We start from the raw sequence: 19301 nt of genomic DNA on the forward strand, positions 1-19301 counted from the left end.
CTGAATACTTAAGTATAAACCCTAGAGAACATTTTCCCAAATTTTCATAGAGATCCGAATAATAGTTCGATAGGAAAACAGCGTTTTGAGGCGCGGTTCGTTACGGCTGCATATACTCAACGTAAAACTTTGAATGCGATTATCTCAAAGTCGTGTTTTTCCAAAAGTGCCTTTGCTGTGACCGCGATTGCACAAGGACTATTTGATCGATCTTCTTCATTTTTTTTTTAAATTATTCGTAATGATTGTGCCGAGCTCGTGAACGATTCAGTTTCTATGCGCCAATTTTGATTTTGCAGATCAGAATTTTTTAATAAAAATTTTAGAACTCGAAAAATCAACTTTTTGGAAAAATCGTTACTGTATGCAGAAAAAACCAAATATTCTTGAAAATAATCGTTCACGAACTGGAAATAATACTATGCTAATAAAAATTTTTTGGTTTTTTTATTTCTGTTGACCTGCTGGACTTCCATCATGGTCACCGCAAGCCGCTATAAAAAAAAGGGTACCGAGAGAATTGCCATAACTTCGTAAATTATTTATATTTTTTCAAGAACAAACGTTTGTTGTTTCGATAAAAACATGTACTATCAATAAATAATAACTTTAGTGTCATAAAATAATTGCTACACACCTGAAAAAAAATCAAAAGTTCCCTCAATTTTTTCGCTCAAAAAGGTATATAACCCTGACTTTCCAGAGGATGTCACTGCTGATGCGTCGAAAACCACACGTAATTTTGTTGTGTGACTTTCTGGTTTCAACACACAATGATGTGGGATGAAATAGTGTGCCCTTGGTAAATTTACCAAAGGAACTTCTTTCATATGTCCAAGCTCTTCATATTCCTTCATGAAGTTTATATAGCCTTCTTTGATCACATGATCTCTCTGCAGCCTTTTTTCTAGGGATAGGAATCGTCGCGTGGCAATGTCACGACTCTCCCCCAGGGCTGATGTATGCTCCAGAAAGGGTAACTGGACGATAAATCTGGAGTCTTGTGCTCGCTGAATATTTTCTAGGAAGTGGGCCTCACATTGCCTTTCAACTGGTGAATAACACTTCTTTTCGGGTTGAAAGTTGTCAAGCTCCCAGAACTTCTCTAGTTGCTCATCTACTTTCTCTGCCTCCGTGAGAACTGCACAAACAGACGATGTTCTTCCTTCATTTAATATTTTTCCAGCTACAATCCAGCCAAGCTTGGTATTTTGCAGTCGTGGTAGTCCCTTGTGGAGGTGTAGACTCTCTGATAGCATTATTTCAAAATAATGCTCTGCTCCAATCAGCAAGTCTATTTTTCCTGGACTTCCGAAATTAGGGTCAGCCAACGTGATGTTTGGGATTTTCCAATTTTCCGTCGAGATTGGATTTGTCGGCTGATCAGCAACAATGTGAGGCATTACCATCGCTTCCAGTCTTGAGACAAAGTTTCCATATTTTGACTTTATCTCTACATTGACTCTGGAGCTTCACGTGTGTGCCTTTCCACCTATGCCTTTTATTTTAAGCATAGAGTTCGTGGTTTTCAATGACAATTTCTGAATTGCTCTCTCAGAAATTGCATTTATCTGGGATCCAGAGTCTAATAGTGCTCTGAATTCAGCCATTTGTCCATTGTTGCCTACGACGATGACTCTTGCCGTGGCTAGGAGGACGTAGCTTTCTTGTCTGCCATTTACTGATGCTGCAGTAATGGTCTCTTGGTTGTCAGCAACCCTTTTTAGGTGCAGTAGTGTATTATGTCCTTTGTTGCATGTAAAGCAATTCCTCCTTGTGCATGTTTTGGAGGTATGATTTGCACTCAGACATTTAACACATAATTTGTTCTTTTGCGTCCAGCTAAGTCGCTCTGCTGGAGTCTTTTTTAAAAAATCATTACATTTAAAAATGCTATGATTTGGCTTTTTGCAAAAGAAGCAATTAAATTGTGCTTCTGCTCCTGTAGCACACGTGCTCGGCTTTTTGATTTTCTCACCGGATATGGCCTCCAGCGTGAGAAATCTTTGCTCCAAGAATTCCAAAAATTCCTGTATTGATTGCAAATTCCTTGTATCTGGAATTGACTGCTCATACAGCAAGTGTGTTTGGCGATCCAATTTCTTTGTTAATAAGTGTAAAAGGATTGGATCCCAATTATCCGTTTTAATTGCAATATTATTAATGCAGATAATGTTTCTTTTATATTATCATGCAGCGCCTTTATTCCTTTCGCATCATTAGATATGGGTGCGTAATCTAACAATTTTTGGATGAGAGTGTTGCTATGTTGCTAAAGAGGTAAGAGCGCAAGGGAGATATCAACGGATGTTGTTATCCTCGACGAATCCTATAGACAAGGCAAGGATCGGAATGGGCCACGGACCGTACTGGCAAGTCGGCCCTTTGCCTCTGCGGCGACAGTCAGCGACAGATGGCCTGCATTCGTGCAGCCGATGGATTTGTGAGGGCGGAGGCAGGCGGCTTTTAGATCTATAGCTGTTAACAAGCCCGGGGCTTCCGCTGGGGGTGTTCTGTCGGATCCTGGACGACCTGAGCTGTGACTTACGTGGGAGATCCATGTAGGATAGTCGGAGGCGATTTCAAAGCTTGGTCCCAAGAATGGGGATCCACCACAACCAACGCCAGGGGACGGGCGGAGCTGGAGCTGTTAGCCTTGACGGACGTTGTGCTGCTGAACGGCGGAGCGGGATACACCTTTGTCAGAGCAGAAGCAGCCTCGACCTGACCTTTGCGACCACTGCATTCTCCCATAATGCCAGATTTGAGATCAGTGACGCATATACAGGGAGCGACCACAAGGCTTTTCTGTGCTCCGTGGGCGAGTCCGACTGTAGCGCCCGCGCTGTACAGCGATCCATCAAAGCGTACCGACCGGACACATTTTGTACCCAAGCATTCACTAGGACGCTGGAGGGAATGTCAGGCGTTGCAGCGGGTGGAGTCGCAGCTCTTGTGGAGTATGCTTGCCACCAGAGTATGCTTGCGGCAGAGCGGCGCATTTCGGAGGAACCAGAAGCCAATGTTCTGGTGGAAAGACGCGAATGCCGACCTCCGGTCCAGCTGTCTTCGCGCTAGGAGGCAACGGCCCCGGGCACGCGGCTTCTCTCGAGCTCCAGAGTGCATTGAGGCCTCTAAAAACGGCTATTAGGGACACGAAGAGGGTGCTTCCTGCGGCTTTGCGACAGATTGGTGGTCAAAGGGCTGAAAAGAACTCAGTACGGCCCCTTCGGACACGGAAGACCTCGACGTCATAGTGCAGGCGTTCGAGAAGGTACTAGCACCATGGCTACAAGTCTTTATAGAGAGGGCCGGGGACCTCCGTCCGAGCTAGTTCGGCTTTAGGAAAGGGAAGGCAACGCTGGACGCTATCGAGACGGCTAGGAAAAAGCTTATTCGTAGAAATCACTGGTCATTCTGCATTGGCAAATGAAGTGGGTCGCCAAAAATGTTATTACGAAAGAGCTGGTCCTCATCTGAAAAGAAAATTAGCAGCGGAACTTTCAGAGGATAATAACAACTTATCTCCCTTACTCATACATGCTGCCACGACGGACCGTGTTAGCCAATTCGAAGCTAACACATCCACACTCCGAGCGCTCCTGACACTGAAAGATTTTCCCCTGCCATGTGCCGAGTCCATCGGGACCAAATCCGGGCCCTGCGGGAGAAGGTGGAGAAGAGCTATGAAAGCTGCTGCGATCTTCTTTTCGTGTCCGCCGACAGTACCGCCACTTCGACAATGGTCTAATCCAAATACAACTACTGTTACTACTGTTGGGGTGTGTTGTCCAGCTTCAGAACATACTTGACAAGGCCGCCTCCCAGGCCACTCAGGCTTTCGTCAATTTCCAACCACTGCCTTCTACGGGTTGTCGCCTGCCACCACCAGTGGACACGAAGGTCTTCACTGGCGATTAGTTTCGGTGGCCCACTTTCAGGGACCTCTTCATGGCGATTTACATTAATAATTCCAGACTCCCGGCAGTGGAGAGGTTTTTCACCTACTTTCCAAGACGAGTGGCTATTAAAGTCGAAGCGTGGGACTGCCTGCTTGGGTATATTGTCTCCTTGAAGCTACCCAAGATTAAACATTCTATGTGAGAGCAATCCATACGCAATAAGGCCGAAATTGCAACCTGGCATGAGTTGGATGCCTTTCTGATCGAGCGCCATCGCACTTTGGAGGCTATCGACGACGTCAGGCCTAGCGGCTCTGGCATTTTCCGCCAAGGGTCATTAAATGCCAACCTACCGGTGACCCGGGTGGCTCGAGTTTCCCGAGTTTATTTAGGTAGATGGGCAGCGTCCAGATGCAATCTTATCAATAGATGGCTGGTGGCAGCTGCGAGCAATTATCTCCTTGACGAAATTGTACAACCGAGAAGGTGTAATTTATGTTCCAAAGAAGACCATCCTATCCGTATATGTCCGCTATTTCTAGACATGAATGTCAATGAGCAGACAGATTTCATCAGAAGAAAGCAACTCTGCTTAAATTGTTTTTCTCGAGGGCACCAGCAACGGGACTGTACTAGTGCCCATTCCTGCTATACGTGCCACAGCCGGCATCATACTTTGCTGCACCGCGACAATCCTACGACTACCGTTCCAAGACCCTCAGCTCCATCTAGTCCACGACCCGCACCCATTGCGAGAAGCGCTGCAGCCTCCGACGACCACTCAAATTTGCAAGTCTGTTTTGCGTCAGGATCCAAAGCTGTCCGGCTCGACACGGCGATTATTGATATCTGCCATATTGGCCGTAACTTCCAAGCTCGAGCTCTAATCGATTCAGGTTCTGAAGCAACCTTTATTACTGAGAGGTTGCCGCTCAAGCCACAAAGCTCTGCAATTTTTCAATTCGCAATCTCTCCAGAACCGGGCTGCAGTTAGAAACGACTGCTTACGTTCTTCCTCAACTAGCCGGAAAACTTCCATCATACCCAGTTCCGAGAGATCTCTTAAATGAGTATCTTGATCTACATTTAGCGGATCCCACGTTCTTCAAAAGCTCTGAAATCGACGTTCTCAATTGCGAAAGCTGGCAAATACAGGTCAATGCTAACAAAAACTAGACTAAACCAAATGAGAGATTCGCCCCAAAAAAGCCCACGCCACCATACGTAAAAGCTTTAAAGCTTGGCTTATGGCAAGACTGTCAGACTTGCATGCCAAACAACTGGTTAAAAACAACAAAAAGAACTATTGCCGATTTTCGGGGTTTGCTTTTGCTTTACATTGAAGCTTACGATTCCCAACGGGTCTAAGCTTAGATTGAAGGTAAAGTACAAAGAAAATTAGCAATAGTTAGCAAGTGGTCTGATGAGTTGGGTAGCGCCAACGAAACGATCGTAACCACAGCTTCGTTGCTAGGTAAACTGCCTTTACTTCAATTACGTAACTTGTAAGCCTTTCTTCTTGTGGCGTTGTTTTCTTTCTTCAGTAAAAAACAGGGTGCCATTTAACATCGTGTTGCTGCAGCAGTGTTCCACAGAATCCATGTTTAGATGCATTTACATGCAGTTGTGTTTTAGCGCTTTGACTCCAGATCTTGAGAACAGGTTCATCTATTAGGGCTGCTTTTAGTTGTTCTACCGCTTGCTTCTGTTCTCCCACAATTTTGAAAGCGGAATCTTTTTTCAACAGCTGCGTTAGGGGCAATAACTTACAGAAGTAGCACGTCAATCCAAGAAATGCTTGTATACCTCTGATGTTTATCGGCATTGGAAAATTTTTAACGGCTTTTACTTTCTCTTTACCAGGCCATATCTCTCCATTTTCCACCTCGTAGCAAAGGAAATTAATATGCTCTTTTAAAAAGTGTAATTTTGACCATTTAATGTCGAGGCCGTACTGCTCTGCCTGCTTTAGGACTCGCTGCATGTTGTTAAGACATTCTTCAACTGTTCGTCCAAAAACAACAATGTCGTCTATGTAAATCTCCATAACACCTTCGTTGATCAGTTGCTGGAAAATGTATGTGACATACCTCACGAATACTGCTGGCGAATTAAAAAATCCAGAATGGCGCTCTGTTAAATTCGGCTGGGTTCATCAATTTCGACGTGGAAGAAAACATTCTTGAGGTCAAAGACTGAAAAATACTTCGCCCCTTGCATCTTATCGACCACTTCCTCTATGGGTGGAACTGGGAATCGATCTTTCAGAACCATTGTGTTCAAACGCTGTAGTCTATGCAAAGCCTGTATGTGTTATCCTTCTTCTTAGCTAGGAAAACTTTACTCGCAACATCAGAAGGGGAATTATATCTAATTCTGCTGCTGATGATCGGCTAGGCTGCTGCCTAAATGCCATTTTGCTGCAATTCGGAATTATTATAATCTTTACTGGACAGGTTAGCTCCCGCGACGGTTTGTAGTTATCAGCTAATTGCTTGACGACTGTTTTGTATTTGTGTGGAACATCAGTTCTGTATCCTGACTTACGACTTAGTAGTTTAGCAAAACTTTTCTGCAGTGGATTTTCAGCAAACCTTTCCTTATATGTCTTGAATCGCATAAGGGACACGTCAGCACCAGTGTCGACTAGACAGGAAACGCTTTTGTTGTTGATGGTAAGGGTCTTCTCCCTTGACTCCCTGATCACACCGATAACGCCCCAAATCTGGGGCGCACCATTTGTCCCCAGCGGTAAATATTATTATCAGTAGTGGAGAGGCGAACCCCCAGAAACCAACTAGGTGGCAACCCCTGAACACTGCGTTAGCCAAGACGCGACCCGCGCAAAGACCCCTGAACTTGCTATCGCGTTACCCGTGATCGATAGGCCACTCGATAAGCGACCCGGCCGATCGATAAGCGCGACGCGTCGCTTAAGTGCGAGCACTAATTTTTTCACCCGGCCTCTTCCGCTCTCAACGTTCATCGAGACAAGACGTGCGCCAGTCGCCGCATCCTACGAGACCGAAGAAAACCCACGTGACGCATCTCGCCGCAAAGCTATCTCTCGTGCACCTCGCGAATCCGTGCTCCGCCGCGCCACCACCACGCCCGATCGTGTGCTGTGACGCGAGCCGCCTCTGCACGCCGGCCACGCGAGTTTGCCACACGCGTTTTCCCCCCCTTCTCCGCGGGCCAGATCGCGACAACCGCGTCGCCAGGAGGAGTCACGTAAGCACCTCTATCCTTTTACCTTTTTTTTTGTAAGGGCAGCAGCAGGCCCCGGCAGACAAAAGAATAATTATAATAAACCAACGTAAAAACAACCAAAGTGGAACGTAATTATTATTATTTCGTAGTTTGTGGTCCCCTTTCTCTTCACCCTTTTCCTTCACCTCAACTGAGACGGACGCTTGTGTCTGGTTTCACACTCACAAGACGAAGCTTCGGCCGAGATTTCCTCCTCTTCTCCTTCCCTCTGCATGCTCCAACTAAAGTAAATCTCCCGTAAACTCCGAGTCCATCCGGAGTAGTAGATCTCCCGTAGACTCCGAGCCCATCCGGAGTGGTAGATTTTCCGTTGACTCCGAGTCCATCCGGAGTAGTAGATTTTCTGTAGACTCCGAGTCCATCCGGAGTAATAGATTTTTCCGTAGACTCCGAGTCCATCCGGAGTAGTAGCCTCCCCACTTCCCCCCTCAGCCCCGAGGGGGCTGAGTCGCTGCGACGACCCACATACATTCTCGTTAGAAAGCGCCACCTGTTGGTCCGTGCCTTCTCACGACCAAAACGCGTTTTCGGCCTACAACGCCACCTGTTGGTCCTTGCCTTCTCACGACCAACACGCGTTTGCGGTAGACAACACCACCTAGCGGTGCGAGTTGCTAACTCGACGTGACACCCGTGAGTTCTCCGAATTTGCGGACGATCACCGTTCCCACCTCAACCGAATCTCACCTCTGCGGTGTGATCGGCCCTGGCCTGCAGACGGCGCTTCCTGCGTTCACCGACCAGGGGGCGCCAGCGACAATTTCTCGGAGTTTGCCATCCTCGAGCCTCATTCGAAGCCTCATCCGTTCGCCCGACAGGTGGTGCTGAACGCCCACCTGCTCACGGTCCGCCACACGGGCGTAGCAATACAGTGGCTCTTGGCATTAAACCACGGGGTCCTGCGCCCGGATACGCAGCCTGCGACATCTTTCTCACGTTTCTACGTATGGTGCGCCTCGTTCCTCGGTATTCTGCCACCCCCATACTATTCCTACTACAGGTCCCATCCCTCTATATAAATTTTCTTGTATAGGTTCCTTGGCCCCGACTGAGATTTTATCCCGGCCAGAGAACTTCGTGACAACCTTTTGTTTTGCTTTTGTTGCTGTTCGAATCGCCTCCCTGGTTTTACTGCTTTGTCGAAATCACTCTGCTGCACTGCTTGCTTTCGTCCGGCTGTTGGTTGTCATCATTTCGATCGTTTCAAATCGGCTTCGCAACTATTTAAAACTTGGCGCACTGTAAAGAGGGTATTTAAGATCGTTACTAAGCTTTAGTACATCTGCAATATAACGGATCACCGATTCATCTTCAACCAATCCTTGAGCTGCAATATTTCGCATATGCAACACGTATTCATGAAAGTTCTCGTTCTCATTTTTCTTTCGTTCTCCCAACTGCTTATGCACTTCAGCACTGCTTAGCGATTTATCAAATTCATCCAACAATACGGCAGTTAAATTCTCATACGTTGACACAGTGGTAGACTTAAGAAATAACTTAGCTTGGTGGTCAGCTCATAGGCATCTGCGTTCTCGTTAAAACATTTTAGCCACTGCTTAATTGGGATTGAAACTCCATCAAAATCTGGAACCATGTTAGAAAAACTTTCAATTGGAATGGCATTCCTGCTGGAATCGCTTTGTCAAATTTTCGCTGCAAGCTGTTAAAGCACTTCGCTCAGTTCGTTGTTGTTGGGTACTTCTTCATGGCCTGTTGTGAATTTCAGCGTGTGATGATATTCAGAATTTGCTGCTCCGCCACTTGCAAAGTTTTCGATCTCATTCCTGCCGATTTCTTCCTTTTCGCTTTGGTCTTCTACTTCGTTCGGTGGCAAGAAAAAAGTTGTATTCAAATCCATCCCTTTGGCTTCTGCGTTTATTGGATCTTGAGATACCTGCTGTTGTCCACTTCGAGTTTTAGGTTGATTATTCTGGTTGTGATTTTTGTTCTTTGCAGACCGAATCATTATTACAACGTTTTATTAAACTGCAACTTGATCTTTCTTGTTTTTTCTCTGTCCTCTGTATTCGACTGACGCTAACACACACAACTGTACTTTTTTCGACTCTTTCTAGGGCTGCTTCGGTTGAGCCCCCATGTAAGATAATTGAATATTATATGTTTATTATGTTTATATGTTTATAAGGATTATATTTAGGTTTACAAAGTAATAGGAGATTGATTAGGTTTTTGACAGCTTATTATCGCGGCTTTAGAAGGGTTATACAACCTATTTAACTGCTCTACAAACGACGCTACGACTTCTCCAAGTTTTCTCGACGGCTTCTCTCTCTCTAGTGATGTACGATAGCGACTCCCTCATGAAGACAAGACTCTTGCCGATATTTGCATGGGCTGCCAACTGATGCCCATAACGCCTTCTTACATATATACTTTATAGGGTCGGAAAGGTCTCCTTCACTGTGTTGCAAACTTCTGACTGAAATTATTATACCCTGCAAGGGTATAAAAATGGTAGCAAATGCGATGCCAACAACTATAAAGGAATATCTAAAATTTTTTGCCATCCCAAAACTTTTCAAAAATGTTATTTATCTACACTTTAGATCAGATATTTCTTCATAGAACATGTATTTATTAAGGGGGGATATACATGTAAACCAAAATTATGTTGTCAAATTTTTTTTTGTTTAAAAAATAGTTTATTACTTAAAGAATATACTGTGTAAGTTTTATTATCGAATTTTATCTTTAAGTGCCTTAAATCAAGTATGAACGCAAGGTATACAAGTGTTAACGTTTGCGCATCAAAAACGTATTTTTCTCAGCTTTAAATTTTTGCATTTTTACCTATGCTATGGACACGATTCATAAAAAACTATGTAACATATCGGAATGAATCAAAAATTATTATGATCAGCATGAATGATCTTCTATTTGAACCTCCATGGGGGTAATAAAAATTAGTATTACTATTTTTTAAGAGGGTGGGAAGTAAAATCTGATTTCCTGAAAATGGCATTTTTCCTTCAAAACAAAATTAAATTTTTTTGTCACTTTTTTTTTTTTTTGAATATCTTTGCGGTTCGCTGGGCACAATCCACGATCGTCTTCGAAAAAGCAGCAGGAGCAGAAAGAGACACTGCGTGCCCTTCACTGTTATAGATATGACTTGGACTTAAGTGTCGTTTATATTTAATTATATATTATATATGCAATTATATATATGCAAACAAGTTTAATATCTCTATAGATAGTTATTATATCTATATTTACGTGTTCATGTTAAAACAACGCAAGCTATCAGCGGAGTACCCGAGCGGACGTCTATTCACCGGGATTTTGCACCTCTCCCACAAAGATATGTGACAAAGTGTATGTGTGTGATTCCCTTACTTTGATTGCTGGTGGAGATAACCACCGGCACAAAAAAAAGAGAGGTCAAATGATACATTCTTGCGGTTTTCTGGTCGGAATTAAATGTTTGTTTTAGATGACTGGAACCACTTTTTCTATAGTAAAACATTCGTAAAACAGTAGTTTTACGATTGCTTTTTTTCCTTTAGTTGAACGGGAAAATAGCTAAAAAAAATAGACTTTCCGAGCATATAACTTTAAAACTATGGGGCCCGATCACCCAAGAAGGGGGGGGGGGCAAAGTGCAGTCCTCCAAATAAACAAAGAGGCAGAGGACATCCTTTATACCAGATACGGGAAGATGGCGCGGGGCATGGGTAGCGTATACCTGCGCCTCAAAAAGCGCCACCCCGGGGATAAGGATGCTCACACCCTGAAGGCAGATGTGGTGGAGAAGGACCAAGGTCTGGAAACCATCGTGGATGCCGACCGGGAAATGACGCTGGATGAGTCCGACGAAGGAGAGGACGGTGACCTTAACGTAGTAGTCAACCCGTCGTATGGACGTGAGCCCAGTACCCATAACACTCAGGGTGCTGCAGCTCAACCTCCATAAGAGCAAGGTCACGTCGGCGGAACTCCTCATAGCCATGGAGCAGGGATCCGCCGACATTACTTTGGTCCAGGAGCCATGGATCGCCTCAGGCAATGCCATCGCCGGACTGTAGTCCGCAAATTACAATTTGCTCCATCAACCAACGGTAAGCAGGAATAGAACCGCCGTCCTTGTACGGAAGGGTCTACACGCTAACCTTATGTCTCATTACAGCTCTAATGACCTGACCGTGATGATGCTAGAGAGCGGGAAAAAGCGCCTTTTTGGTAGCTTCCTGCTACATGGCACACGACAGGACGGCCCCACCAGAAGAACTTATGAGCTTGGTAGAAGCCAGCCCGAAGGACCAGCAACTGCTCGTGAGAATGGAGAGTCCTTGAGAGACCATCCTTCGCAGATCATAAGTACATACGGTTCCAATACGCATTCGAACACTCTCCAAAACAATCAGTCTTCAGGAACCCCCGGAATACTAACTGGGGAAAGTTCAAGGAGACTATCGCGACACGTCTCGAGATCTCTCCGAGCATAGTAGAATCCGCGGAAGACATAGAAAAGACCCTAGAAACCCTCTCCAAGGACTGCTGGATGCGTACCACGCATCATGCCCTATATCGGACACGAAAAAGAGGACCAGGCCACCCTGGTGGAATAAGGACCTTTCACTCGGACACAACAAACTCAAAGAATTCTTCAAAATCGCCAAGCAGGCGAAAGATGAAGGAAAGAAGGACATACGCAAGGCGCAGAGAAACTCATGGAGAAACTTCTGCTCCAATATAGAGACTGCCCCGGAAACGGCTAGACTCCGGAAGCTGCTATTGAAGCAGTCAACCATACAGAGTCAGCTCAAACGCGACGAACAGTGGACTGAGGGCAGCGAAGAGGCCCTAACAGCACTAATGCATGGGCATTTCCCAGGATGCACTGAGGTACCCGATGCAAATAAGCACCAGGACCTAGCAACTGGAGAAGAGCATCTCCCAAAAGATCTAATATCCTCTAGTAGAATCAACTGGGCTATAGACTCCTTTGCGAGGATAAAAGCATGACTAGATGGAATATTTCCAGCCATTGTGCAGGCGACCAAGGAAGTGATTATCCCATGGCTCTACGGAATATATGCAGCTTGTTTAAGCACGGGCTATATCCCTTTCCAATGGAGGACCTGTCGGATTGTCTTCCGAGCCCCAAAGATTACAGACCGATAAGCCTCGCCTCATTCCTACTTAAAACGCTGGAAAAGCTGCTACACGAAGGAGAAGTCAGTGGAGACGGTAGTACATTCGTTGGTAGCCACCATTGAGAGAGCCCTAAACAATGAGGAATATGCACTTGGAGTGTTCGTGGACATATCCGGGGCATTCAACAACGTTAGCACGGACGCAATAATGGATCGCCTAGAAGCGACCAACTCGTCCCCCGCTCTCAACTTGTGGATAAGGAATTTTCTAAGTTGCCGGCGGGTACAATCAGATTGGGGCACCGCTTCCACGGTGAGAGGAGCGCACAGAGGCACGCCGCAAGGTGGGGTTCTGTCGCCCCTCCTATGGAATCTGGTGGTAGACGACCTAACCAAGAGATTCAAAAGGAAAGCACCAAAGATAACAGCTTATGCGGATGACATAAGCATAATTATCACGGGAGCCTGTCCATCGACCCTCAGCTCGATCATGGAAACAACACTCAGGGAGATATGTGAGTGGGCGGAGAAGGTAGGACTCAATACCAATGTGGATAAGACGGACCTTATTCTCTTCACCAAGAGATACAAGGTGCCGCAATGGATCCCTCCGAAAATTAACAAAACCAGGCTTACCCCGAAAACACAAGTCAATTACCTCGGCATTGTACTTGACAGCAAGCTGACGTGGAAAACCAATGTAGTAGAGAGGGTAAAAAAGGCAACCACAGCGCTATATGCATCCAAGAAGATGCTTAGCAGCACATGGGGCCTCTCACCCGCTCTAATGCATTGGGTCTACATATCGGTGGTGCGTCCGACTCTGCTGTATGGAGTCTTGGTGTGGTGGCAAGCCATGGAGAAGAAAACGTATAATAATAAGCTTAAGGAGAGAACCCAGTGGCAGGCACTGCTCTGCATATCAGGGGCGCTGAGGTCAACCAACACCAAAGCACTCGAAACCATAATCGGTGTATATCCCCTAGATATCCAAGCGCAACTGTCAGCTGGAAAGGCGGCACAACGTCTGGTTGCATCAGGAAACTGGTCACTACAAGGTTTCGGACACAGTTCAATTGGTCGTTAAATGAGCAGTACATCTGACTACATGATACCCAGAACGTGCCCGAATGTAAACACAACAGTATTCATGGGACCAAATGGAAGTCAGGCCAGGACCATGCTCAATACCTCAATATATACACCGACGGCTCCAAGATGGAAAGAGGAGTTGGAGCGGGCATATACTGTTCAGACCCTGAAATGAGCTACCAAGCTACTGCAGTATGTTCCAGGCGGAAGTATTCGCCATCAGGAAAGCAGCAGAGCTTGCGCAGAGCATAAACCGTCCACATGAGGCGGTCGTAGACAGTCACGCGGCGATAAGATCCATGCAATCATCGGCGGTCAGTTCCAAAAATGTACTGGCAAGCAGGGAGTCACTAGATAGCCTAAGCACGACTAAGTCAGTGAGGATCTACTGGGTTCCCATCCACAAAGGCATAGACGGTAACGAAACCGCGGACGAACTTGCAAAGGAAGGCGTTGGACTGGCGAGTGAAAGAACAGAAAACGTCCCTATCTCCCTAAGAACGCTCCAAAGCGAACTAGAGAGACGGGCTGACGCAAGCGCAAAAACCAGGTGGAGGAGTAATTCCGCAACCTGCAGAATATCAAAAATCATGTGCAAAGAGCGCAACGAGAAACTCACCCACTACGTGCTGCATCTTCCGCGGAAGGACTGCAGAATGTTAGTGGGTATTCTTACAGGTCACTGCCTGTCTGCTGCACATGCAGTCAAGCTGGGTATTACCGACAACGCCAAATGCCGGAAATGTGATGAATCCGAGGCAATCGAAACCTTGGAGCATCTCATTTGCAAATTTCCGGCCGTAACGAGGGCAAGAATGAGATACCTAGGCTCTCCAGTTCTGGCATCGCTAGAAGATGCCTCCAGGAGGAAGCCAGGCGAACTCCTTACCTTTGCGAAAAACACCTTGATATTCAAGGATCTCGAAACCAGCTTATAGTCTCTAGATCCATCCAGGAGTTTCCCCGGACAGCTATGGGCCATATTGGCCTATGTGTGGCCCCTCGAGGGCCGTCCGGACTAACCTAACCTAAGCTAAGTAACAATAACGTGTCGCTGAAAAGGTTATTTAATATGGTTATTTATTTCGGTTTCAATGCAAATTTTCAAAATATCTAGCATTAAAACTAAAGATATAGAGCACGTGTTAAGTTTAGAAAATGATTTATACATATATATTACTTTACAATATGCAAACTTACCGAAAAAAGCCTTGTATTGATTCTCTTTTGTACTACTATAAAAGAAATTTTTATTCGATCTCTGCAAACACTTTCAAATTGAGGAATTTCGTATTTAGAACAGATATTTAACTGACCATCTCCGATTCCATCCCTAAAATTAAATACAAAGTATATAAAATAAGTTGAGTTTGGGTTAAAACATTCATAATAATATGTATAGAGTGAATTATTGCTTTAATAGATTTCGTTTATATTAGTTAAGTCTATATTCTTGATCAGCATCAACAGTCGATCTAGCCATGTCCGTCTATCCGTCCGTCTGTCCGTTTCTTTGCAAACTAGTCAGTTTTGAAGCTATCTGAATGAAACTTTGCATATAGTCTTCTATATACTCTCACTGCTATATATGTCGGAACGGGCCGGATCGGACGACTATATCATATAGCTGCCATACAAATGTTCGATACATTTTTAGAAAAAAACTATTACTTTTTTTAAAAATATTTTTACATCATTTTTTGAGATATAGCCATTTTATATTATTCCCGAATTTTGGTAAAAATTTTATGAAAATCGGACGACTATATCTTATAGCTGCCATAGGAACGATCAGGAAATAATACAACAAAATTATAACTTCTTTGTTTTTTAACGTATTTTCATCTACTCTGAGATATGAGCTTTTGTTATAATTTCAGAATTTTGGTATACATTTTATTAAAATCGGACAACTATATCATATAGCTGCCATAGAAGCGATCGGTAAATGTAGAGAAAATGTAAAGCTGGGTATGTAAAACTGTAACTGTCAAACTGTAAGTATAGGTAAAATGTAATGAAACTCTGTTTTGTGTGTGTTTTCAACAATTAAATTTATAATATATTTATCAAAACCAATCTGCAAGGGCATAAAAACTTCGGTGTGGCTAAGTTAGCTTCCTTTCTTGTTTTTTATTCAATTTCGATAAAAGTAGTCTATTCCATAAACAAGAAAATTTTAGAATTTTTCGGCACGTTGAAGTTTGTATACCCTTGCAGATTGTTTATTTATAACATATAATAATTTGGTTTTGATAAAATTAAAAAAGTTTAATCGTATAAAATAAGTGTAATTTAGATTTTAAATAAATAAATATTTAAATGACAGGTTAGCCGGTAACAGGACAAGGACAGAAGACTGTCTGTTACTGAGTGAGGTCTGTTCGTCTGTCGCAACAATACGAAAGAGTGAGAGAGACGGCTAGATATTGTCTAGGATTGTCGTCTGACTGAAAAGTGAGAAAAGGTGAAAAGGGCCAAAGGATGGCGTGATGTGACATTCCATTAGAGACTGCGCAGGCGAACACATGATACAATCATAGTGATTGTATCATGGGCGAACAGAACTTGCTAGCTTAACTACGGTTAAACGAAATAACGGTTTCTCCAACAAATATAAATGCCGAAAAAAAACAAAGTAATATCAAGTGTTTTAGAGAAGGGCGGCATTAATCTGAAATTCACTCGATAAGAAAAACCACGTAGACTTTCGGGTTTTTACGCGACGTGCGTCGTGATGTTTATGTAATAAATAGTAAATTGGTACTAACTATACAAAGAAGACTTAAGCGGATTGGAAGCTCTATGGACTGGAAGTCCGGAGAGAGACCAAGGGAAAAGGAGAGCGTACGGGATCATTGGAGGCTTGTAGCGGGATCACACGAAATTAAGCGCCTTTCTGGCGTGTCTTTATATATACTTATGTATACTTATATTTTCAGTTTGACAGTTACAATCGCAGCTACACTACTGGCCGAAATAATAAGTACATGCGTATGTGGTTTGTTTCAAGTCCTATAAAATTTGTTTGATAAACTTAAGAAAAAAACCCACTTTATTTTTAGTTTCCGTACTTATTCCAGATAATAAAAATAACTGCCTAAAGGATTTTACATTTCAAATTTAGAGACAGGGGTCAATTTTATCCAAAAAGCATCTGTGTCTGTGCAGTCTGTGTCAAGTCAGTACTAGAAGCTGAGACCAGGTTTCTTCAGCAAATCTTCACAAATCTTCAAAATTTTTAAATGTATTGGTTACAATTCGACATTTTAAGTTTCCCCACAATGCTTAGTTTAGGTTTATGACAGGAGACTGACTTGACCATCTCATAACAGTTACCTCTCTCTTGCCAAAAAGGACCTGTTTTGTCATCCAAGGCCATTTCCGGCGAAATTGACATTTAAATTTGAGCTCGAACAGTTTGTCGTAGACTGCATGAGACAGGATTACAAGGACGTATACCCCAAAAGGTTCTATTACTTCAAGGAAAATTTGTTCAGATGAAGCAAAAGCTTTGCAACATTTTTTTTGGTATGGTCTGAACCGGAGGTGGAAACAAAATACTTTGGGGCAATGAAACAAACATATTTTTTTTTGAAAACGATTCTAGACGGTTTGTACGTCAAACCAAAGTAAAAAAATTCAGCTTTGAAACGCGAAAAAAAAAGTTAAGCCCGGAGACAGATGCATAAAGGTCAGGGGCTGTTTTTCCTGGCATGGCGTTGTGCAAATACATCTCATAAATGGTATTACGACCGAATTCGAAAATAAAACTTTTTAAACTGGCATCTTCTAACCATATGCTTAGGGAAACATGCCCTTCCGATAGATTTTTCAACGAGATAACGATCCAAAGTAAACCTTAAAAGTCATCATGGCCTGGTTTAGGGACAAAAAAGTAACCGTCATGGGTTGAAAAAGTCAGTTTCCGAACTCATACCTAATCAAAAATTTATGGGGAAACCTAAAACGTCGTATTGTAACCAATACATTTAAAATTTTTGAAGATTTGTGAAGATTTGCTGAAGAAACCTGGTCTCAGCTTCTAGTACTGACTTGCCACAGACTTCCTGCTAGAATGCCAAAAATAATAGCGAAAGTTACCTAAAGCGAGTGTGGTTTTATTGGATACTAATCTAAGTTTACTTATAAGAAAAAAGAAGTGCAAAATATCTAATACGTTCCGAGTTCTAGGCTTAGAAGAATGGGTGTACTTATTATTTTGGCCAACCCATTTTCATGCTTTTTGGATAAAATTTACCCCTGTCTCTAAATTTTAAATGTAAAATCCTTTAGGCAGTTATTTTTATTATCTGGAATAAGTACGGAAACTAAAAATAAAGTGGGTTTTTTTCTTAAGTTTATCAAACAAATTTTAAAGGACTTGAAACAAACCACATACGCATGTACTTATTATTTCGGCCAGTAGTGTATATGATATACATACACATATGGACAAAATAATAGGTGTGAGTTTTTTTGTTTTTAAAGGTTTAATTTCTAATTCATTTCTTTATAAATCTTAACAAATCAAGTTTTTTTCATAACTCATAATATTTGTCTACATTAAAAAACAGAAAAACAGCTTCACAAACTCTCTAATAAATAAAAAAAAACACTCAAGAACATCCACATTTTTCTCCCGGAACCAATCCTTTACAACTCGCGATGAGTGCTTCGGGTCATTATCCTGTTGGAACTTCCATAAACGTGGCATATTATCCTCGGCATATGGTAGCATTACATCAAATCCAGGTAGGATTGCCCGAAGGGCAAATTTACAGATGAGGCAAAAATTTGCATTAGATCATAAGACCTGATGCGGCCCGGAGGGTGAGAAAAAATGGCGTAATATCCTTTGGAGTGACGAAACCAAAATTAATTTGTTTGGTAATGACGCTAAAAGGAATGTTCGTCGTGCTAAAGGCAAAAAATTTGACGCCAGGTACACATGTAAAACCGTGAAACATGGAGGTGGTAGCTTAATGGTATGCTGCTGTTTTTAATGGGATGGTGTTGGTCCGATTCATCGAATCGACGGAATCATGGATAGATTCGTTTATAAAAACTTATTGGAGACGGTAATGCTACCATATGCCGAGGATAATATGCCACTTTTATGGAAGTTCCAACAGGATAATGACCCGAAACACTCATCGCGAGTTGTAAAGGATTGGTTCCGGGAGCAAAAGGTGGATGTTCTTAAGTGGCCAAGTCAATCCCCGGATCTCAGTCCCATGGAGAATCTCTGGGGTGAACATAAAAGAGAAGTTGGAAGGACTTTTTGTCAAAATATCGCTCAACTTAAGGATATTGTCCAAAAAACTTGGTACAACATCCTAGTTGAAACTTGTCGCAAGTTAATATTGTCCATGCCAAGACGAATGTAGAAAGTTCTAAAAAATAATGGCGGATATACCAATTATTGACTGCCAATTAGTGATTTAAAACTGAAACAGGACCAAATTGATTGAAAAATCGATATAATTTGAAAATTAATCGTCCTACACCTATTATTTTGTCCAGCCAAAATTTGTGAATTTAACTATAAAATGGTTTTTCTTTTTTATTAGAGAGTTTGTAAAGCTGTTTTTAGTTTTTAAATGTAGACAAATATTATGAGTTATGAAAAAACTTGATTTGTTAAGATTTATAAAGAAATAAATTAGAAATTAAACGTTAAAAAAGAAAACAAACTCACACCTATTATTTTGTCCATATGTGTAGCTGCCATACAAATGTTCGATAAATTTTTAGAAAAAAAATTATAACTTGGCTGTTTTTTAACATTTTTGCACAGTTTTTTAGATTTGGCCATTATATATTATTTCTGAATTTTGGTAAAAATTTTATGAAAATCGGACTACTATATCTTATAGCTGCCATAGGAACGATAGGGAAAGTAAAAAAAAAATTA

General features: G+C 42.8%; 1 protein-coding gene across 2 annotated transcripts in view; it reads right to left on the bottom strand.

Annotated features, from left to right (window-relative positions):
* Nucleotides 1-19301, bottom strand: part of AGO3 (Argonaute 3) — a 200209-nt gene that overhangs the window by 26305 nt on the left and 154603 nt on the right. For both annotated transcript variants that reach the window (XM_041775360.2, XM_070286347.1), the window contains exon 6: nt 14585-14717. In XM_041775360.2, coding sequence (XP_041631294.1) covers nt 14585-14717 — 133 coding nt within the window. The remainder of the gene's footprint in view (nt 1-14584; nt 14718-19301) is intronic.

Source organism: Drosophila kikkawai, chromosome 3R, assembly GCF_030179895.1.
Source record: "Drosophila kikkawai strain 14028-0561.14 chromosome 3R, DkikHiC1v2, whole genome shotgun sequence".
Taxonomy (NCBI): domain Eukaryota; kingdom Metazoa; phylum Arthropoda; class Insecta; order Diptera; family Drosophilidae; genus Drosophila; species Drosophila kikkawai.